Source organism: Capricornis sumatraensis, chromosome 2, assembly GCF_032405125.1.
Source record: "Capricornis sumatraensis isolate serow.1 chromosome 2, serow.2, whole genome shotgun sequence".
In the NCBI taxonomy this organism is placed as follows: Eukaryota; Metazoa; Chordata; class Mammalia; order Artiodactyla; family Bovidae; genus Capricornis; species Capricornis sumatraensis.
The window spans coordinates 135,655,165-135,678,412 of record NC_091070.1 but is presented as its reverse complement, the minus strand read 5'-3'; the positions used below and the strand labels follow the sequence as shown (position 1 = coordinate 135,678,412).

The 23,248-nt window shown below is 37.3% G+C and overlaps 2 protein-coding genes across 3 annotated transcripts in view; one reads left to right on the top strand and one right to left on the bottom strand.

Moving 5' to 3' along the window:
• The window catches only part of GPSM2 (G protein signaling modulator 2), a 34,524-nt gene extending 24,264 nt beyond the window's left edge, over nucleotides 1-10,260 (top strand). Inside the window, exons 10-14 of the mRNA XM_068965755.1 lie at nucleotides 338-408; nucleotides 2,093-2,269; nucleotides 4,302-4,461; nucleotides 5,338-5,555; nucleotides 10,033-10,260. Of these exons, the coding sequence (XP_068821856.1) occupies nucleotides 338-408; nucleotides 2,093-2,269; nucleotides 4,302-4,461; nucleotides 5,338-5,555; nucleotides 10,033-10,260 (854 nt within the window). The remainder of the gene's footprint in view (nucleotides 1-337; nucleotides 409-2,092; nucleotides 2,270-4,301; nucleotides 4,462-5,337; nucleotides 5,556-10,032) is intronic.
• Nucleotides 10,261-11,696: 1,436 nt separating this feature from the next.
• The window catches only part of CLCC1 (chloride channel CLIC like 1), a 34,701-nt gene continuing 23,149 nt past the window's right edge, over nucleotides 11,697-23,248 (bottom strand). Inside the window, exons 5-11 of one of the 2 annotated variants that reach the window (XM_068964343.1) lie at nucleotides 22,380-22,601; nucleotides 22,007-22,147; nucleotides 20,551-20,644; nucleotides 18,489-18,586; nucleotides 18,084-18,230; nucleotides 16,143-16,454; nucleotides 11,697-13,893 (exon numbers count right to left, since the gene is read on the bottom strand). In XM_068964343.1, the coding sequence (XP_068820444.1) occupies nucleotides 13,648-13,893; nucleotides 16,143-16,454; nucleotides 18,084-18,230; nucleotides 18,489-18,586; nucleotides 20,551-20,644; nucleotides 22,007-22,147; nucleotides 22,380-22,601 (1,260 nt within the window). In that variant the 3' untranslated portion in view covers nucleotides 11,697-13,647. Of the gene's footprint in view, nucleotides 13,894-16,112; nucleotides 16,455-18,083; nucleotides 18,231-18,488; nucleotides 18,587-20,550; nucleotides 20,645-22,006; nucleotides 22,148-22,379; nucleotides 22,602-23,248 lie in introns of both variants that reach the window. The other variant, XM_068964342.1, reaches the window with a different exon arrangement.

Sequence of the window (23,248 nt, the reverse complement as noted above, 5' to 3'; positions counted from 1 at the left end):
CTTATGTTTTTACTTTTAAACTACTCTACCGTTTGGGTAGATTTTAGGAGACTGTGTGTATCATATAAAACCAGTTATTATGAAGTGCCTTTTCTAAATTAAGGGGTAATGTTAGTAACCAAAGTTAGTTTCCAACCAAAATCTTAACTTCCTTACATCAAAATGTTTTATTCATTTAGTTCATGTGGAAAATTATTATTCTTGAAAGAATATATGTTTATACATGTTTCCTCCTTCCATATGAGTTTGTGTAGCAGACTTTAAAGAACATAGTGATGCTGAATTTGCAGTCTTAAGGGCTCCTTAGTTTATTTGAATTAACTTTTTTTTTCCAAAGGTGCACGCCCCAAGTTTGGACGTCGACACAGTATGGAAAACATGGAGCTTATGAAGTTAACACCAGAAAAGGTTGGCAGTTTTTCTGTTTTAAATTTCTTGAACTGTTAAAATATTTTAGCAACTTTAAATTTAAATGAAATAATTTAAGTCCTGTCATATGGGTATCACTTGAACATTTTCCTTTGAAAAGAAGCAAGTACAGTGCAAAAACAATGTGTACAGTATGGTGCCATCTGTTCAAGAAAACTTTTATGCATATATATCCTTTCTAATTGCATGTAAGGGTATGTAAGATACTTGACAACAGTGATTACCTCTGGGAAAACTGCTATCTGGGTTATAAGAAATGCTTACTTTATATACTATTTTGAAGTGTTTGAATATTTTACCATGTACATGCACTATTTTGTTTTTCTTTAATTAAAAGATCAGGAAAATTAAAAAAAAAAGGATTAAGAAGCTTTTTCAACTAAATACCAGCAACATTATTGGCAAGATTAATGATACTTATAATCAAGCTAGTTTTCCTGGCTGCACTTTTGAAAAGCTTTTTTAAACAAAGCAATAACTCTTTATTCAAGATGCATCTCCTCTAGGATTTTGTTGGTTTTTTAAGTAACAGAGAAGGGACTTAATTGGGAAAAAGGTTACTGAAGAATAAATCTAGGCTGCTTTCTTCCACCTCCATTTACAGTGCTATGGTTTGCTCTTATTTGTTTATGGTGTATTGATATTTCTTAAAACACTTTTTATAAGATATATCTATTATAGTAACTTGGGAAACTTCCAACGAGGAAATTAAAATTATCAATACTCACATCTTCCAAAAGTAAGGAAAATTAGTATTTTTGTATTTGTTCATCTTGCATTTTATATGAATATTAATAGATACTATAATATATAGTACTATATCAACATCTTTGTGTCATTAAATATCTTTTGCTCTATTATTATATGATTTTTGAATATTGACATTTTTTGTGTAAGTAGTCATCATGAGACCAACATCTGATTTGAACTAATTTCCAATATATTTTCTTTAATTACAAATGGGTTTTTTTCCTAACTTCTGGTTAACTTCTGAAGGGCTTTGTGATTTTCTCCAAATCTTTACCTCTTATATTGTGAGTGTGATTCTCAAATCTTTAAATCTATAGAGTATTTTTTTAAAAAAATAGCAAAGAAAAAACTTTTAAGTCAGTTTAGATCTTCCCTCTTCTAGTAGGTAGGAACCTAGTAATAAGCAGCAAAATTAATTTGGTGCATCTCTAAGTGGTACTAACAGTAATTCCATGAGAAGCTGATCAGATTCAACTCTGTAATTTTCCAACAGACAAATGATAAAGCTTTATCTCTAAGTTGTGATTTTTTTTTAACCTAATAAAGTCAAAGAGTTCAGTAGTTTTATCAACAAAAAATTACTACTGCTTTGTAAGTTTTAGATGTCAATTTTTAAGGTTAAAAATTCTAGATATTCAAACTTTCCAGGTGTAATTGATTTTCAGGTGACTCACATTGAGAATAAAATTTCAGCTTCTCTGACCATCCAAATTTTATTTTTATGACTTTTGGCAAACTTATTAAGATTTCTAAAAACCTCCACTTTAATATTTTGATAATAAGAAATTCATAGCATACATTTGGTCCAAGCTTTTGAAAACAGTGAGATATATTGTCAAAAAGGAATTGAACTAACCCTGCCCCCAGTTACTGATTTTTTTTGATGTCCTGTTTTCCATTTATAATTCTGTAGGTACAAAACTGGAACAGTGAAATTCTTGCTAAACAAAAACCTCTTATTGCCAAACCTTCTGCAAAGCTCCTCTTTGTCAACAGACTGAAGGGGAAAAAATACAAAACTAATTCCTCCACTAAAGTTCTCCAAGATGCTAGTAATTCCATTGATCACCGAATTCCGAATTCTCAAAGGGTATGTTTAAAATAAGTTTTAGAGTATTGTGTTTTGAGTTTTTTATATTCATACTGGATTTTTATAATTTATTATTAGATAGTCAATGTAAAATATCTTTCTTATTCAAAGTAGTCTTCTGTATTTTCCTTTTCTGTATTTTTCAAAGCTAGAAACTAAAATGTCCTCCATTCAGTTTAGAAGTCAGAACAAATTAAATTCAGATGTTCAAGGATTTTTAAATACTAATTTAAAGTGAGACCTGTCTGCATGCATCAACTTTTATTTATTTCTATTACTAAAATTCTAATAGAGTTAAAAACAATTTTGCTTAAAAGTGAGCGTAGGACTCATATTATTAAATATAACAAAATATTTAGAAATTTAAAAATACCATTGGATTACTGGTAAGCAGTATCTCTAAGCTACCCTACACTCTGATAAAAAAAGATCAGATAAATTACAAAGAAGCCACTTCAAATTACCAAGTCCATTTTTCAAGCAGTGAGAACCTTTGAAAAAACTGTGGTAGTCTTTTATTTAACAGATTTCTATTGATCTTGTTGTCAGGATTTTATTTATATCTGCACCCTGTAGTGTTTGCCTTGATTCTGTCAGCTTTTTACGTTTCTTACACATGTATGACTAACAAAAGGAAACATTCTGAGGTGTATAAAAATGGCCCAGGAATATTTTTGTAGGTCCACAGCAGAACTGGAAGGCAGTATCTTAGTCCAAGGTTTGAGGTCTTAACCAACCACAATTAGCCTAACTGAAGATGTCTATATTTTTGGAGCCTTGTTGTCTTTCAGTGTGGAGAATTATGAATTAAGAGGCTTCATGCTTCTAGAAAAAGTCTTTTTGTTAGTGATTAATGCATTTGACTGTAGCTTATGCACATACTTATCATCCCTAAACCTCAGGCCCTCTCGTTTTCCTTACTTCAGTAAAAGGGATGCTCTGTATGTACACTGTCACCCAGGCTGGGAACGCAGGCGTCATTCTAGACTCCTCCTCCTTCCCTTCCGGTTAATCCCTAAGAAATCTCTGCTGCTGTGTATTAGTTCTTAATGCACTACTTTCTCTTACCCATATTTCTTGAACAGGTACCTGCAGTGATCCCTCTCCCTGCATTATTAACCTCTTCAAACCAGGAAGGGCCAGATTTCTGTACAAAACTGCTTAAAGTTGACTATTACCATGCTTCTCTCATTTCACATAGGATAAGCCTTAATTAGCTTGTTAGCCTGTCATATCATACAGAGGCCTTTGTCTTGGCCTCCTCTTCTCCCCTTCTTCAGTACCCCTGCCTGCCCTTCAGTTCATTATCCCCTGAACACTACAAATCTTTGGAATTGCATATTAATCAGTATGAAATATCTTTACCCTGCAAATGCTTATGCTCAGGAACTCAAATATCACGTAAGCTTTTGCTGTTTCACCTAAGAATTAATTGCACCTTTCTCCTAGGGCTCATAACATTTTGTATATATGTACTTCAATAAAGACTATCATTGTGGAAAAATTACCTTTATTAGTCATTTTAGTTTTGAATCTTTCCAAATAAAGTATAACAGGTATCCCTCTTTCTCAAGTATTCATTTGAAGTTTATGTTTTTTCAGGATCTTCAAATATTTACAGTAAAAGACCTTAGAAATCACTATATCAAGAAAATATACACGCTTTCTTAGTTTATCAGTTCTTAGTTTAGTTAAATTCTGTTGTAGAAACTAAGAGCTGAACTTGAACCTGGGGCACATGTTCATATCACTGATACTTGGGTAATTCATTCAGTATCTGTAACAGTTCCCCTAAGTCTGAGGTACACTTATCTAGCTTTAGAAATACAAGGATCAAAAAGTAAAATAATTAGAAATGCTTTTTGTTAGTTGGACTGAAATAACTATTACCAAGTGGTACCATCTTACACAAAAAAATGTCCACTTTTTACTCTAAATCTTCATCCTTTGCATTTGAGGTAGATGATATTGTTTCACTGATGATCTAAGGATAATGCTGGAATATTGAGATTTTTCTCTCTCAATATTTTAGAAAATCAGTGCAGATTCTATTGGAGATGAAGGGTTCTTTGACCTATTAAGCCGATTTCAAAGCAATCGGATGGATGATCAGAGGTGCTGCTTACAAGAGAAGAACTCTTCATCAGCTGCAGCGGCAGCTTCTTCCACTCCCCTCAAAAGGATGCTAAAAAGTAAGTTATCTGTGCCTCTCCTGCAGTTTGAGTAGTTCTCTTTGATATTCTTGTAGTTATTTCTGAGAATTTAATTCTTATCATAGGAGGTACAATCAAGGAGCCTGAATCGAAGTGTATCTGAAATGCTGGAATTTGTACAGTTTTAGATAAGGTTTTGTTTCAGTTCCCCTGCGTTTATCTGTATTTCTGTCTAGTGCGGTGTCCTTTCTAATAACTATATCACACTGCCTCCTGAGCTTCCTAGGGGTTGGGGAAAAGAAAATCTATGTTAAAACAATAATGAAAAAACTTTAGTTATACATACCGTATGATTACAGGTAAAATACGAATGCTTCATACGTGGTTTAAAAAAGAAAAGCTCAGACACACTGAAGAGGAGCCTGTGGCTATGGCTGCAGCTAAGGCTTGCCTGAGCCTCAGAAAGATTGAAATAGGCTGGCTACTTATTTTCTATTTCAGCTACCAAAAGACTTCTCCTGAAGATCAAGACTTGCCAGCAGCACTTATAGTTAGCTAAATGTCCTAACCAGAGCATGAAATAAAAATACTGTCTCATTCATCCTGGGCTGAGAAATTATGTAAGAAAAGCTATTTACCTCCAAAATCTAGCCCCATATCTCATAAAGTTACATAGTAGGTGCTATTAGATAAAGGGAAATACAGTCAAATCTGAATAACCATATGAAGTACTCTGAAATTGATTCCCCCTTCACCACCCATCTAGTCTGGCCCCAGCCTATCAGTGACGCTCAGCAACAGAGCTAAAGCAAGAGGGCAGCGAGGGTGCTGGGACTGAATAAGGCAGAAATAAATTATATGTGTATAATATGCTTAAATGACTTATTTTTGGATTTTTCCCCCCTCTATCCATAGCACCACCAGTTTCTGTGGTGTCTCCCAACACAGATGAATTTTTAGACCTTCTTGCCAGCTCGCAGAGCCGCCGTCTAGATGACCAGAGGGCCAGTGTCAGTAATCTGCCCGGGCTTCGTCTGACACAAAACAACAGTCAGTCAGTACTTGGCCATCTGATGACTAATGACAACAAAGAGCCTGACGAAGACTTCTTTGACATCCTCGTCAAATGTCAGGTATGGCTGCATATTTTTGTCATTCTGTATATAGCTCAGATGTTGTTGAGAACTTTTGCAGTATAATGATTCTAGCTTAGAAAAAGCTCACTGTATATTAGTGAGGCAATCAGTTGATTATTCGGGGAGACATGCCCTTGCGATAGCTTCTTCTTTTGTGTTCCTTTTGGCTGTGAGGTGGGGTGTTGCTGATGACTCCCTCTGAGCTGTGGTAGACACCGCAGCGGAGACCTGAATAAGGTAAAGCAGTGAATATTTACTGAAAGAGCATTCCGTGCAGAGACAGCATGTTCAGGGAGTGGCAAGGTGGCCAGTGTGACTGGTATAGAGTGAAGGGTGGAGGAGAGCTTATAGAATGAGGGTGAAGTAGTCAGAGCCTAGATCACATAGACTGCTGTAGGCCATGATGAGGTCTTGTATTCCAGATGTGACAGAAAGACATTAGAGGGTTCTGGGGGATCATCCTAACACCTGCTGAAAGAATGTGATGGCAAGGGTGTCAGAAGGAAACTAATGTGGTAATAAGGCAAAAAATATTGGTGACTTGGACTAGTGTGGTGGGCCTAGTGGTAAGTGGTCAGAATAGGGACATATTTTTGAAATTAGGGTTGGTTGGCAAGATCTGTTAATAAACTAGATGGAGGGTAAGAGAAAGAGAATTCAGGATGAGTCCTACCTTTTTGGCTTAAATAACTGAGTAAATTTCAATAAATTGAGTAAATTTCAGTAAATTCAGTGCCATGTACTGAAACAGAGAAGAAGGGGGAAAAAAAAAACCAACTCCTGACAAAAGAAAAGCCCTGGCTTCATGGGTAAATTCTACCAAATGTTTAAACACCACCAATTCCAAGAACTGAAGAGGGGGAACACTTCCTATGTCATTCTGTGAGGCAAATACTGCCCTGATACCAAAGCCAGTTAAGACTATAGGAAAACTACAGACCCATATCCTTTTCGAATATAGATGCAAAAATTAACAAAATACTAGCAAACAGAACCCAGCATCATGTTAAAAGGGTTATATGCCATAAAACCTAATGGGGTTTATTCCTAGAATCCAAAGATGGTTCAACATATGGAAATCAACCAATGTAATATACCATAATAATGAAATGAAGGGAAAAACAATCATCTCAATTGATGCAGAAAAATTATTTGATAAAATTCAATACACTTTCATAATAAACAAACTAGGAATAGCAGGAAACTACCATGATGTAATAAAAATCACTTACCCCAGCCATCATCATATCATGCTCAGTATGTGTGATCATCATACTCAGTGAAAAAAGACTGAAAGCTTCTTAAGATCAGGAACAAGACATGGATGCCCACTTTGCCACTTACATTCAACACAGTACCAGAAGTTTTAGCCAGTCATGTAAGGAAACAGAAGGCATCCAAATTGGTAAAGAAGTAAAACTGTCTCTGTTTTAGAGATAACAGGGTCTTTTTCTTTTCCTTTGGCTGCACCACATGGCATGAGGGATTTTAGTTCCCCCAACTAGGGATTGAAGGCATGATCCTGCAGTAAAAGCGTGGAGCCCTAACCACAGGACCACCAGGAAATTCCCTGGAGATGACAGGATCTTATGTGCAGAAAATCAAAGATTTCACCAAGAAAAAAAAGAAAGTCAAAGGTTAAAATATATAATATCAACATCCACAATCAGTTGTGTTTCTATAAACTAATAATGAATAGTCCAAAAGGGAAATTTAAAAAAAACAGTTCCACTTACAGTAGGCTGTAAGTAGTATCAAAGAGAATAGTTAGGAATTAACCAAGAAGGTGAAAGACTCATACAGTAAAAACTACAAAATATATCTGATAGAAATTAAAGATGACCTAAGTCTCACATTCATGGACTGTAAGACTTTTTTGTTCAGTGACACTTTTTTACAAAAATAAAAAATCCATCCTAAAATGCAGATGGAATCTCAGGGAAACCCAAATAGCCAGAACTGTTTTGAATAGGAAGAACAATATTGGAGGACTCACACTTCCAGATTTCAGAATTTACTACAGAGCTACAGTAATCAAAACAGTGTCATACAAGCATAATGATACATAGACAGCCCAGAAGTAAACACTCATATGGTCAAACAATTTTCAGCAAGGTTGCCAAGACCATTCAATATGGAAGGAATCTTAACAGTTGATGCTGAGAAAACTGGATATCTACATACATACATATCTAATACCATATACAAAAATTAACTCAAAGTGGATCAGTGACCTAAGTATAAGCGCTAAAAACTATAAAGCTCTTAGAATAAAACATAAGGGGAAAGCTTCATGACTTTAGATTTGGCTGTGGTTTCTTGATTATAACACTAAAGGCACAGTGAATAAAAAAGAAAAAGACAAACTGGACTTCATGAAAGTTTAAAACTTCTAATGCAGCAGATATGATCAACAAAGCACAAAGGCAACCCTCAGAAAATATCTGCAAATCATGTAACTGATAAAGATTACTCCTAAATAGAGAGAACTCCAAAAGCTCAACGACAACAAAAAACCTGATTCAAACTGGGCAAAGAGCACCAATAGATACTTCTCCAGAGAAGATATACAAATGGCCAATAAGCACAGGAAAAGATGCTTGACATCATAAATCATTAGAGAAAGGAAGATCAAAACCACAGCCATTAGGATGGCTGTCAAAACGAAAAAATGCAGAAATTAGCAAATGTTGTGGATGTGGAGAAACTGGCACCCTTGTGCATGGCAGGTGGGATTATAAAATGGTGAAGCTGCTATGGAAAACTTTATGCCAGTTCCTTAAAAAATTAAAAACAATTATATGATCCAGCAATCCCACTTCTGGGTGTGACTGAAAACGAGGACATGAACAGATATTTGTTCACAATATGATACACCCATATTCACAGCAGCATTATTCACAACAGCCAAAGTTGGAAGCAACCCAAGTGTCCACCAGTAGATGACTGGATAAACAAAATGCGGTATACTTACACAATGGAAGCTATTTTCGGCCTTAAAAACACTCTACAACATAGATGAACCTTGAAGCTATTATGCTGAGAAATACACAGTCACAAGAGGACAAACACTGCATGATTCCACTTGTATGGGTCAGTTAACAGAGACGAAGTGGAATGGTGGTTGCAGAGGCTGGAGGGAGGGGAGGGCGGGGAGTTGTTAAGAGGTTTAGAGTTTCAGTCTTGCAAGGCTAAAAATGTTCTGGAGATGGATGGTAGTGATAATTACACAATATGAATGTACCTGATACTGAACTGTACACTTAAAAATGGGTAAAATGGTAAATTTATGTTATGTTTATCTCAGTTTTTAAAAAAATTATTTACTGGAAGAGTACTGGAGAGCCTGATCTGGAAAAATAGTAATCAGTGGTCAACATGGGATATTAAAGTGATTTCAGAGATGGTGCAATTTATGAGAATAACTATGTCTGGCCTCTGACCGTGAGAGCCAATGGATAAGGCAGAGGGTAAGGATGAGAACACCAGGGGAGAGGAGGTCTAGGAACTGAAGTGCCTGAGTGCTGGGTGAATTAGAGGACAATGAAAGGACCAAGAACTGGGACAGGAGAGATGATGAAGAGTGAAGGTATGTGTGTACACCAGGGTGGTGCTGACCAGGTGGCCAGTCCCCCACTGCATCCTCACGGGATCGCGCGGCTAAATGTCAGGCACACGAGTACACAGCGCCTGGCAACACAGAGGGCGCTCAGAGGCCAGCTGTCACATTCCTACTCTTCCTCTTAGGCTGCAGTACCAGGCACTATCCTGTAGACTTTTAAAGTGCTTTTATTTTTTATTTGATCAAAAACATTTCTAACATACTTCTAAGAACCATAAGCTAGAACTTAAAAGATTTAAATGCTTAAGACCAAGGGTAGGCAAACTTTTTTTGTAAAGGGCCATAGAGAAACTATTTTAGGCTTTTTGAGCCCTTGGGCCTTTGTTGCAACTGCTCAACTCTGCCATTGTAGTGGCAAACAGCCATACACAGTTCAAAACAAATGAGCACAGTGTTGAAATCAAAGTACTGTTACAAAAACAATGGGCAGTAGAGTTTGCTGACCCTTGGCCAAAGACAATATTATAAGGAAGCGATGCAGAGTTTCTGTACCTCGCATTACATTCCTAAAGATTTGGTAAGTTTTATTTGGTGATGCCTATTATGGTAAGATTATAATCTTGAACTGTCATCGTGGACACAGGTGACCTTGTGTCTTAACTACTCTTACCGAAGCCATGAAGCTATGGCTATACTTCTGTGTGCTGTAACGTAACCGGCATATTCCAATTATGTAAGTCATTTCAAAGAGAAGGTCTTACTAGTTTTCAGATCTAAAGACTGAGTAAATTTCTAAGCAGTTCTAAGAGGCAGTAAACCGTTAAAGCTACATTTCTTATTGTGAATGGTAGAGATAACATACCTTGGTGCTTGCCTTATTTGTCTTTTAATCTCTTACCTGTGAATTTCTAGGGATCCAGATTAGATGATCAGAGATGCGCTCCACCACCTGCTGCCACAAAGGGACCAACAGTACCAGATGAGGACTTTCTTAGCCTTATTTTACGGTCTCAAGCAAAAAGAATGGATGAACAGAGAGCTCTTTTACAAGGAGATCAAAACAGAGACACTGAATTTGGGCTCAAGGACCTTTTGAAGAGTAATGCTTTGTTGGAACTTGAAAATTCTGGGAAAAAATAAGCGAACCACTAGTATACTGTTGAATTTTTTTCTTTTTTTTAATGACCTTATTTCCTTTCAGAACACTGCAGGGAAATTCAATCTACTACTTTTTTTTCTCAAAAGGAGAAAGTATAGCACTGTACTACAGCTTAAAATGTTTTTAGCATGATGTAAATATTTAACCTTTAATAGTATAGTGTTAACACTCCTCTGGACACTCACTTGTTTCTGAGTGGAAGTGTCTTGAAAGGTGCTTCATCAACTTTTGTGATTACTGCTTGGGATTATGTTCTTTGACAACTTGTTAGACGCCTTTACCTAGTATTTGTAAAGTAAGAAGTTAAAATGAATCTAGACTAGGATTTAATCCTCTTGTTGAGGTAACTTTTTTACTCTTAATTGATAATGGCAATTTTCTATACCTAACCATGGATGTAGTGAGAAATTACGCTGTTTCATAAAAATAATATACTTGACCAATGTGTAAAAAATTATATAGTCTGTTAAAGAATCTAGATTTTTTTTTTCCACTAAGAAAATTTCTATTTTCAATATATTTTTAGGCCAAAGCCATCATAAAAGAATTTAAGAATAAACTTCTTTTAGTGTGGTTTGGCCTCTTTATATAAGTTTTAAAGTAATTTATGTGTATATATATACATAGGTATGTATATATGTGTATCTGTGTGTGGGGGGGTGGTGTGAGTGTGTGTGTAATGGTTTAAAATTGTATGTTCTGTTGCACAATACTATTGTAAAGTTTTTTAGGACCCAATGTCCAAAAAACCCCCAAAACCCTTATGTGACTATGTCAAAAACCTAGGCCACAAAAATTAAGTATGAAAGATGTAGGTTAAGCCCTCAGTTGTCATTAAGCCTCTTCCTCCTCTTTCCAGAAAGTGAAGGTGTTTTGCAAGGGGACATAATGTGACATGACGTAAGTTTAGCAAAAGCAAGTCAACCAGGACGGGACTGAGCTGGGTCTGGACTAAGCCTGAACTGCATAATACAGTGCCCACATCTGGAACAAGCTGGCAGCTCATTCACTTCTGGTTGCTTCTGCTTCTGGACAGCTGCGATGGGATCTAGGCCTCTGTTCATTCTAAAAATCTTTCAGGTGATTTTGATAGGCAATGAGAACCAGTTCTCCAAATGGCCAATGTTTTAAAAAATGGACTCACATTAAGAGCTTGGGAGGGTGGTGGTGGGGAGATGATTCTTGGTTATAAAATCACACAAATTTTGTCAAAGGTACTCAGTTAACACCTGGATTATATTATGTTTTATATGTGTTATATAGGGTATAATGTCCTGGATTAGCACCCATTTAAAACCAAAACCTGCACTTAAATTTTGTGGGGCTTTTTCTTATAAGCACATTTATTGAGCAAAGACAGCATACCAAAACACAATAATGTAAAAATAAGTGTTTATTTTGTGTAGCTCTTAGACCCCATAAACATTCAGTGTTAGCCATTCCACTTAAAAATTGCTTTAAAAAAGCTGTCTGCCTCAGTCTGCTATTCCTAAAAGCTTGTTACTATAATCCTTGACTTTAATGATAAATGTTGGCTAAACAATAAACAAGCCTATTTCTTTTAGTTATAAACTGACCTTAAATATTCAATTTGCTTTAATAAGTCTTCCCTGAACTCTGCTGTTACCTTTCAACAGCAGTACCTTGTTGCCTTGCTAGCTGTCAAAGAAGAGTTCATCCCCAAAAGGTTATCTGTAATTAAAGAATACAAAGGTGAACTTTTACTTAAATTTTCTTTTAAAGATTCATTTTTGGATTGATAGGCAGCAGTCAGAAGTGCAAAATAACATTAACTCTACTCTCACAGTTACAGTCTATCAACTGAGGCATCCATTTCACCGCTCAGAGGATAAATAGCACCTTGGGAGCACATTCACCAATAAACAGACCTGGCGCCCAAGAGGACTACTTTATATGCATCGATGTTCACAAGTCTATCCCAAAATGCAGACATCCTTACATGCCTGTGTTGTAAAGTTTTATATAAATCATTTTGCATTTATTGGAAGAAATTACCTTTCTGATGAAATACTAATGATGTTTTGCAATACTAAGCTAGAAAATAATATTAAGACATAAAATTAAATTTGTTATAGGCATCTAAGTGATGCTTCTGGGAGCCAAGAAGGGGCATTCTGCATTTCATGTAAAAAAACATAGAAAAGCAAATGCTTTTAATCTTTTCTGAAAGAAATGCCTGCATGAAAATTTTAAAACTACTCGTAGTATCATTTTTAGTAAGCAGCTGACTGGAACTTGTAGTGTGAAGGTTAAAACAAAGAATACCCAAATGTGTTTAATTGTGGCTTCCTAGCTAGAGTTTGTGCAAAATTTATAAATTGCTTTTTTTTTTTAAGTTTAAAATGAAGAATTGTTTGACAATCAGAATAACTAAAGTGTGGATTATATCACCTGTCTAGGGTTAAAAATCTACTCTTCTTTTATCATAGTATTTATCCTTCTCTTTGTATAGATCTCTAAAATTTGGAACTTCATATGGCTTGGACAATATGGTTTACTATGATGTAAGATACAGTAATATCTAATAACCTCAAATCTGGGATTCTGAGTAGCAAGGAAACACGCCTTTTAAAGCATGTGCACTTATTTGCTGGGGAAATAAAACCATTCTCAAAGTATGTAAAACTGAAATTACCAATTTAACAAGCTACGTAACCTAAATTCCCCTGACAGTCTTCAGTTCTGTCTTAGCTAAGGATAAAGTCAAAGGGGTGATAAAGAAGCAGGCCCAGTAACAGCTGTACGAGTTGAGAAATGAGGTTGGTCGGTGGGCCGCCTAGAGGGGCTTAAACTGCCACTCCATCACCAGTGCCGCAGCGCGTGACTTCAGGGGTAAACTTCGAGGGTGAGCTCGACTACAATGACTTTCCTTAAATGCTGTTTTTGAGTCACTACCATTTTTATAGATATTCTGGGTCCGATGCACAACTAACAAATAATTCTATTAACTAAAGTAGGTATCACAGGACTTCCAAAAGGCAAAACACACTTTGGTGAATTGGTTCCTATATATGCCTGTAAACAACTACTTCTTTTTCAACATCCCCCATCTCACACGGTCTTTATCATGATTCAGAATCATTAATACATGCCATATGTTCATCTATGAGATCGTGTTCCAAAATTAACACTTCAAAAACTTTATGGGATGCATCTTAGTATCAAAGAAATGAAATTGGACAGAGATACATGCACACTTGGTAATTCTGATTATCAGTAAAAACACTGATGTTTAAAGTGGGCACCTATGTAGTAAATATCAGAATATTGGCAGAAGAAACAGCTGTGAAGACTACTGTACAGAGCTCGCAGATGACCTCAGAACTGTGGCCTGTGTCTGTGCTCCTTTAGCCGCACACTTCCACTGCGGCGCTTGCTGGGCTGCACGTGCTGCCTTCCTCTGGGCCGCCTGCGGCATCAGTCCTGCGTTGGGCCTTCTCCACTGCAGGGCAACCTTCTGCACCCTCTGACACCTTCTGGCCAGAGACAGGCTTAGCTGGCTGGCTGCTTTCAGTACTGCTTTCTGTCGGAGTGCTTTCTCCTGGGATTTCACCCATCTCTTTGGGCTTCGATTCCAAATTAGGTGGTTTAAGCTACAAAGGAGAGAATTACAGTGTTGTAATTGTTCAATTAACATAACATGAAGGTTTGTAATATATATATGTTCAACAAGTTCCCACAAATCTGTTATAGCAAACATTGAATTCTTTCAAGTCCTCGTCCCAGTGCTGGACTGTAATTACATAAATGTTAAGCTTTAGAGGACCGTCTATGGACACAGAAGACAGACTTGTGGACACAATGGGGAAAGGAGAGGGTGGGACGAATTGCGAGAGCAGCACTGAACAGACACGGCTGCTGCTGCTGCTGCTGAGTCGCTTCGGTCATGTCCAACTCTGTGCACCCCCACAGACGGCAGCCCACCAGGCTCCCCTGTCCCTGGGATTCTCCAGGCAAGAACACTGGAGTGGGTTGCCATTTCCTTCTCTGATGCATGAAAGGGAAAGGTGAAAGGGAAGTCGCTCAGTTGTGCCTGACTCTTTGCGACCACATGGACTGCAGCCCACCACGCTCCTCCATCCATGGGATTTTTCCAGTTAAAAGTACTGAAGTGGGGTGCCATCGCCTTTTCCGGAAACAGACACTGCCACATGTAAAACAGACAGTGGGAAGCTGCTGCCTAACACAGGGAGCTCAGCCTGGTGCTCTGTGATGACCTACAGGGATAGGATGGTGTGGGAAGGTTCAAGAGGGAGGGGATATATATATACTAACAAGATTTACCTTGTTTTACAGCAGAAACCAACAACTTTGTAAAATAATTATCCTCCAATTAAAAATAAACATTAAAAAAAGAAGTGTCTATGAAAGAGTGGGACACTCAAGATATGTTAGGTGGTCTAGTGACCCAGCTTAGGAAGGGTCAGGAAGACTGTGACCAGTACTGTTAACTCCTCTTGCCTGGGGAGAATAATTCATTTCACAAATGTTCACTGAGCATACCTTAAGTTATAGGTCATAGGGATACAAAAGACAGCAAGCAAATTGCTGCCTCCTTCCCTGAACTTACTGGGCAATAAATTAAAAGTATCATGCTGGGGGTGGGAAGGCTGAATTGCTGTTTAAATTAGCGTGGTCTGAAAAGATGATATGAGTAAAGGCTTGAGGAAATGAACCTTATGAATATATGGGAACAGCATTCTAGACAATGAATAGCAAGTACAAAGGCTGAGCTCAAGGAGGAGACAGGAGGAGGCCCTTGTGACTGAAGCAGAATGAGCCTGGAGGGAGCATGGGAGGGGAGAGCAGTGGGAGGCCCTAGGCCATTTTGTTATCTTTGGCTTTCCCTTCAAGTGAGCTGGGAACTGAAGTATTTCTGAGATTAAGTAACAATAACCAGTGGCTCCGATGGTAAAGAATTTGCCTGCAATGCAGGAGACTTGGGTTCGATCTCTGGGTCTCTCTGGGTTGGGAAGATACCCCGGAGAAGGGAACGGCAATTCACTCCAGTATTCTTGCCTAGAGAATTCCATGGACAGAGGAGCCTGCTGGACTACAGCCCATGGAGTTGCAAAGAGTCAGACACGACTGAGTGACTAACAGTTTCACGTGCACTTTATTAAAGCTGAAAGGAACATCTTAATTTTCTAGACAGATGCAGATATGTTTTATCCTTCTCAGGAACTCCATGGGAAGGATTTTTCAAGTTCCTAGATTCTACTGTGTTTGTTATGGTTTCCCAAAGGTTTACACCTGCAACACAGACCTTGCAAATGACAATACAAATTCTTCTCTCAAAACAGAAATGGAAATGTCCCTTTATTTAAATGGCCAATAATGGTGGAAAAGAGGCCTGACCATTCCCCAGATAAAAAAGTTAGTCTCCCCAGCCAAAAGATTTGGAAAAGAAAGGTTTCTGATCCTTCCCCAGCTCACTCTCCCATCTAGCTTGGTTCCTGGGCTCTCCTGTGGGCCAGCTCCCTAAGGCTGCAGCCTCAGGGGGTAGTTCTCTCTGATCTCTTCAAAGGTAGCAACTTCAGTCATGGTCACTTGTTGGTTTCCTATAAAACATCACACAAATTGCTTTCTGTTCTAACAAATTACCGCTAACTAGTATTTAACACAAAAATTAAATCTCATTTCTTCTGAGGCTGGACTAACTTGACCAGAATGAGGGAAACAGAGTGAATAATTACATCACTGGTGATATAATTAACCAGGAAAGGTAAGAGCAGAACACTTAACTAAAAGCTTAATAGGAAGCACTTAAGCCTAGTATTACAGACAGCAAAATAAACAGTTGCTGACTCACACCAGGTGCCACCTTGGGATGCTCTCTCACCTCTGCTTCTTGCAAATCAAATGGCCGAAGCACTTCAGGGCTCTTGCTGCCAGTCTGAAATCTCAAGCCAACATCTCTCTCTCTCAAAACATCTCTTCTACTCTCATATGTTTTGTCATTAGGGCCTTGCTCAATGGGGCTAATTTGGCCCCTGTAATAGAAATCTGCATCACCTGCTCCACCATGGGGTCTATAATCAATTTTCTGCTGCCGTCTTCTTTCACCTGCCTGAAGTGCCTCGGGTGGTTCTCTTTCAGGACCACCCACATGTCTCAGCATATTAACTGATTTGCCAGCACCATAGCAGAAACTCTAGAAGGAAAAGAAATACATATTCCTGAGTACTTAATGATTGATCGACAATGAAATTTTGAGGTGATTTCCTTGATGCCACGAAATTATGTAATTTAACTTGTGTTATTTATAGACATAAACATGTTAGTTTCACTGGGTTTTCATTAAAGATCTCTTCTCTAGATTAATACAGAACCAGAATAGCCCACAACAAAATTTGAGAAATCGTTAAGTATTAAGGAGACGTTTCAATCAGCTGGACACATTTTTATTGAATTACATAATGGCAGTTAGGCTAAAGCCTAGAAATTTAAAAGGTACTAATTGTCTGATCATTGCTCATATGCTGTCTATATTCACATCCATCATATAAGGTAGATGCTGAAAATTAAAGTTGCATACCATTACACAAATATTCTCCAGTAGGTTTATTTATTTTATAAACTTGCTTTAGCCACAGCTAAAATTCCAAAAGTTTTGAGTCATATTCCAAGGAAAAACTAGGCAGCATTTCTCAAAGTGTGCCCAGGACCCACTGGGGGTCCTGGAGACTCACAAATCTGTGAGGTCTAAACTTATGAAAAGACGTAAGTCTTCTTCACTCTCCCCTTGTGAAACGTACAGTGGAGTCTTGTGGGGCTAGAATGACCCCTTCACTCTGATGGCCCATGCACTGTGGGCGTGTGGATACCTGTATTTTTAAAATTTCTGATAAATATCAATAAATAAACCTCCCACAAACAAGTGCTTTTGTGGTGTTCAGGTTTTAAGACTACAGAAGGGTCCTGAGAAGAAAAATTTGAAAACCACTGTACTAGAGATATGACTCTTTAAAGATGGAGCAGCAAAAGGCAGCAGATGAAGCAACAAGCAATAACAGGGTTTTGCTATTAATTTCAGTCTCAGAGACTAAACTACTACTATACAACTAATGTCACCTAACAAAAACAGATCCCTGAACCAATGAGTCCTAGTCACAAGCCAAACAGCAATACCAAAGGAGTAACCTTTTCTAAGTAAGCAGAACATAGTAAATTTCACATCCTCAAGGGAAGAGAACTCTAATAAACTTCCCATGGCACATCTGAGTTCTCTGCATTTTGTTTTACGGGACAACTACTTTATTAGGGTAAGGGCTGAAAATCAACCCAGAAAAGAGCTGAAGAGACCATGGACGAATGACAAGTAACACTGTAAGATTCCTTATAAACATCTGTTCCTGGATCCCCTAAATTGTTTCTCAGTACATGCACCTCTCTACATCCCTCTCTGATTCTATGTTAAAACCAATATTCTCCGGTTCTCAGTGTGGCAAAAAAGCTCACACTGAAATAATGCCCCTTTTCTCAAAGAGGACATAAGCAACTGATACCATGCGTATTAATTCACAAAGTTTAAAAAACAAATGTTAAAAGAGGGTACTATTCTAAATCACTACTTTGACAACTATAATCAAACTTGAGAACCATTTTCTTACTAAGATGAACAGACAAATATAAACAAACGTTTATCACTTAAAAAAACATCTTTTCATGCCATTAAGCATGATTTAGCCCGATTTACAACATTAAAAAAAAAACCCCTAATAATCCTAGAATTGCCTTTTTCTATAAATCCTATTAATTGTTCACAGTGCTAAGTACTAACCAGGACAGCTAATGCCATAATTATCAGCACTGGAATGTGCAGTAACACTGGGATCTCCTTCATGAGCGCTTTAATAAATTCACCAGCTCCTTTTCCAACATGCTTCAATGGTTCCGTGACAAAGTTGGTGAATGTAACTGCCAGTGCCTACAATGAAAGGTAAAAGCAACTTAATTTTTTCGCTCAAAGGATTGAGGTGCATAGAGTAAGTCAAATCAACTGTGCTGAAGCTGAAGTTATGAAATTCCACAAATGTTATCATATGTGGAAATGACTGTAATGGAAGTATTTTTCCTAGAACAAAGGTTTATTATTAGCAATGTGACAGTTAAAAAAAACAATTTTTAATAAACAGAGACTTTTTACTCACTTTGTTTAAGTAATTTTCACAAAATAAATTCTAACCTTTGTTGGGGGGACCAGCCAAATAGGGTTGACTAGTAAGAGCTCGTAGTATTTCTGGCATGGGTCATCCTTATAGGTCCATGAACTTCTAAGCCATTCTGTTAGAAGACAAGAAAGTCTTTTTTTAAAGTTGCATTTCATTCCCAAGTAATGTTTTAGTTTTAACTCTCCTTCCCCCCACAACCCCCAATTAATTATACAAGTCTTATAGAGAAAATATTTTATGAAGATTTCTAAAAGGTAAGTAATTAAAAACAGTCCTTTACACACACCAAGGAATCCAAGAAAAAACTGGAAAAATCTGAGTAAGATAGGTGGCTTGTATCAAAGTTGATACCCTGGCTGTGGTACTGCACTAGTATAATTATGCAAGATGCTATCAGTGGGGAAGCACGGGCAAAGAGTCTGCAGGGTCTCTCTGTATTCTTACAACTACCTGTGACCTACAACCATCTCAATGAAATTAAATTTAAAAAGTCAATTCTTATAAAACAAAGGAGAACATTAGTTCTCTTCTTCTAAATCAGACTCATGTATAATACTTTAACTGTGGAAAATTCTGAAAGAGATTGCTGGGAGAAATATCAATAACCTCAGATATGCAGATGACACCACCTTATGGGAGAAATGTGAAGAGGAACTAAAAAGCCTCTTGATGAAAGTGAAAGAGGAGAATGAAAAAGTTGGCTTAAAGCTCAACATTCAGAAAACGAAGATCCATGGCATCCAGTCCCATCACTTCATGGCAAATAAATGGGGAACAGTGGAAACAGTGGCTGCCTTTATTTTTCTGGGCTCCAAAATCACCACAGATGGTGACTGCAGCCATAATATTAAAAGACGCTTGCTCCTTGGAAGAAAAGTTATGACCAACTTAGACAGCATATTAAAAAGCAGAGACATTACTTTGCCAACAAAGGTCTGTCTAGTCAACGCTATGGTTTTTCCAGTGGTCATGTATGGATGTGAAAGTCAGACTATAAAGAAAGCTGAGCACTGAAGAACTGATGCTTTTGAACTGTGGTGTTGGAGAAGACTCTTGAGAGTCCCTTGGACTGAAGGAGATCCAACCAGTCCATCCTAAAGGAAATCAGTCCTAGGTGTTCACTGTCAAGACTGATGTTGAAGCTGAAACTCCAATACTTTGGCCACCTGATGCGAAGAGCTGACTCATTTGAAAAGACCCTGATGCTGGGAAAGATTGAAGGCAGGGGAGAAGGGGACGACAGAGGATAAGATGGTTGGATGGCATCATCGACTCAACGGACATGAGTTTAGGTGGACTCCAGGAGTTGGTGATGGACAGGGAAGCCTGGTGTGCTGCAGTCCATGGGGTGGCAAAGAGTCGGACATGACTGAGTGACTGAACTGAACTGAATAATATTTTATGTACTAGTATGAGCTATAGGAGACATTCAGTTATTTCCTGAGGCCAGGAAGTAAGGCTGGGCTGGGTTAGCTCCCATATCTTTTTAAGAAAATTAATTTTTTGGACATCTTGATTTGCTGCCAAAATTCTATTCTGAGTCAGTCATTGTGTTGACTTTTATTTACAAACAGCATTTGATCATTAAACCACTCCCATTGTTAGGTACATATAACTAAAGGCAGTTAACATTAGTGAGAATGTTTATAAAATCTGAAGGAAGAGTAAAATAATTTCCCCTTTAGTGAAAAAAAACATACAGTGAAGCTACAATGTAAGATTTCACAAGTCAATACAGAGATGAAATCAAAGATGGAAAATACACTGGTTCACTCTAATAAACTTCTGCTGAGGACCCAGAACATGCTAGACACTGTGCTAAGAACTAGATGAACACAAGTGAGTCCAATTCAGGCAGACAGATAATATCAGAGCTGCCACATACATACTTTCTATCCCTTTCCTGTGACGTTACATAAACACAGAAGTCACTGAAGACTACGACTCTGCCTGCCTGTTCTAACGATTCAGTCATGGAAAGCCTCCTCCTGGCATTTTATCATTTGTAATTATTAAAATGTTTCCTCATTCTCAGAAACTCTACTCAAAATAAAGCCAAGAGAACCAATATCTTACCCCAGAGACTTCCACTCCAGTTCATCTTCTCAGCACACACGTTGTTAAGTGGCTCCATCTTGGCAACTTCAGCCTGATGCTGCGCAAAAGCGAGCTGACCAACACCAAAGGGAACCATGAGAGGCTACTAACAATGAAGATTATGCCTACTCACCCTAAAAACCACACTTCAAAGCGTGTCTTCACCATTCATCCAAACCATATTATTTAAAGTTTTTTCACAGAAAAAAATACATATTGTTTTAAAAGAGTGGCTCTTTTCAACTCACAGCAAAACACATTCAATAGGTAAAGAACTAACTACAGTTGCCTTCTTTTAAAATAATTATGAGGAGGAATTCTAGAAAACCTTTTTACTAAGAAGATTGTTTTAAAAATTAGTTCAAAAAAAAAAAATTAGTTCAAATATAGTTCATGTCATGCCCCAAAACGTAACTATACATATTAAGTGCCTACTCACTCTCTTAAACAAGTCATGACAAAATGGTGTTTTGCTTTGAATGATTTTCAGCACAAATGGACAAAATGTCTTTTATAATTCAAAGCCCTGGGGGAAATCACAGATAATTTTCAACCAAACTTTCTTCCTTCCTCTAACATGTAAATAATTAGTTCTAGAAGCTATAGAACTTAGAGAGAAAGGTTTAAGAAATATCACAAAGATTTAATCAGATGAATTCACTGAAAATAGCTGGTCACTTGACTCATCTTGCTAAAAAGGTCTAAAATTTTTCTTCAAGGATTATGCTAGTTTGACAGGAACAATATGTCAATTTGTCAAGAAAAATAATGCTTCTTCCAAATTCAATACATAACGTGGCCCTAATTTTTAAAGAATAAAAATTAGGGAAAAGTTTATAAATACCTCACAACATCAACAGTGGTTATCTTTAGGTGGTAAAATTATAGACTGTTTTTTTGGCCACTCCACACAACATGCAGGACTCTTAGTTGCCCAAACTTGGATACCTGGCAGTGAGAACACCAAGTCCTCATCACTGGACTGCCAGGAAATTCCCTAGACAATTTAAAAAAAATTAAATTTCTCTGTATTTTTCTATCTTTTCTATATTCTCTGCTATAAATATACCATTCTTATAGTCACAAAATAATCTAACTTTAAAAAATAGTATTTTGGCATCATTGCTAGCAAAGAATAAAAAAGACACACCCTTACCAACATGAGAATTTTTCATGTCTCCACATAACTCTATTCTAATTTAGCTGTCCAGAAGCCACACATCAGCAGGATGAAAATCAGGACTGCACATGTCCCTCCAGTAACTTGGTCAAGGACCCAAAAAACCAGGGACATCTGAGCAGCTGCCAGTTTCCTCACCAACACTCCAATCACTGCCTCACACCGTCACCCGAGGTATACACTAGCTCTAAATAGCTTAGCCTTCTTTTATGAAATAACACTTTAGAGCTTTAGAAACTTCTACTTACATATTACCTTATATAAATACATCCAATTCCATCCCAAACTGATGAGAAAACTGATGAATAAAACACGTCTCAACTGGGTGTACCAACGCACGTAGGTCCAGAGCTCAGTAGCTACTAACACCACGATGCAGAGCAGGCACAGAAGCACCTCGAAAGAGAAGCACAGAGAGTCACTGCCAAGCCATCCCCCCATCACAGAAGGGGCTGAGAGCAAAGGAAAAGAACTGGACTTGAATATACAGAATCACTTGGACCACTGTGCTGCATGTTCATGAAGCTCTATCAGTGACTTAGTGTGAGTTCTCAATATAATTATGGTGAAGTTTTTAAAGCATTTAAAAAAGTAAACTGTTAATCAGGTGCCCCTCATCCCATCTTACCATCAACACATTATACGGATCCACTCCAAAAAAATCTTCAAATCGCCACTTCCATGTTTCAAAATCATGAAACTTAAAATTAATTAAAATATCACTTAGTGCATCATCCAAGGCACCTGGCTTCCAATCCTCTCCACTGAGAAACTTTTGTATTTCTAACAAGGTTTGTCTTTTAAGGATAATCTCGGCATCGTAATGCATGTCATCTTCGTTTTCATCAGGCTGAATTAAATTTGCCAAAAAAAAAAAAAAAAAAACAGGAAAGGAGAATTTTATCATTAAATGAAACATTAAGATAAAACCAACTTGGAACTAAATATATAATTAGTTCACGATAGTTCCCAGGTATAAAATAAGAATAATAATATCTACCTGTCTATCTCACAGGCCAACATGAAAACCAAAGATAATAAACATGAAAAACATTTCGAAAGTACAAAATTTTCAAATTTAAAACATGTTTTTAAAATTATAAAACATTTCAAAATTATAAAATTCTATACAAGTAACATACAGTACATTTTACCAAATTACAGTTGATTCCTGCTATCTGTAGTACTTACATTCTATAAAGTCACCTTGAACCAGTTAGCAAATACTGAACCATGGCTCCTAAAGGAAATATGGGCTTAGTTTCTTGCAACCATATTTTCATCAACCAATCAATTCATAACCTTTTTATGTTACTGTTTAAAGATACCTAATACATACTGTGGATCCATTAACGCTAAGCTCATAGCCAACAGCACTATGACTCATGACTGAAGTTAACTTATCTAAGGGCATTTTTCTCTAAGGCACAGCTCAGCCTCCCTGTGCTTAGGAACACTGGACAGAAAAACACTTGGGAGATTTTTAAACAGCAAAAG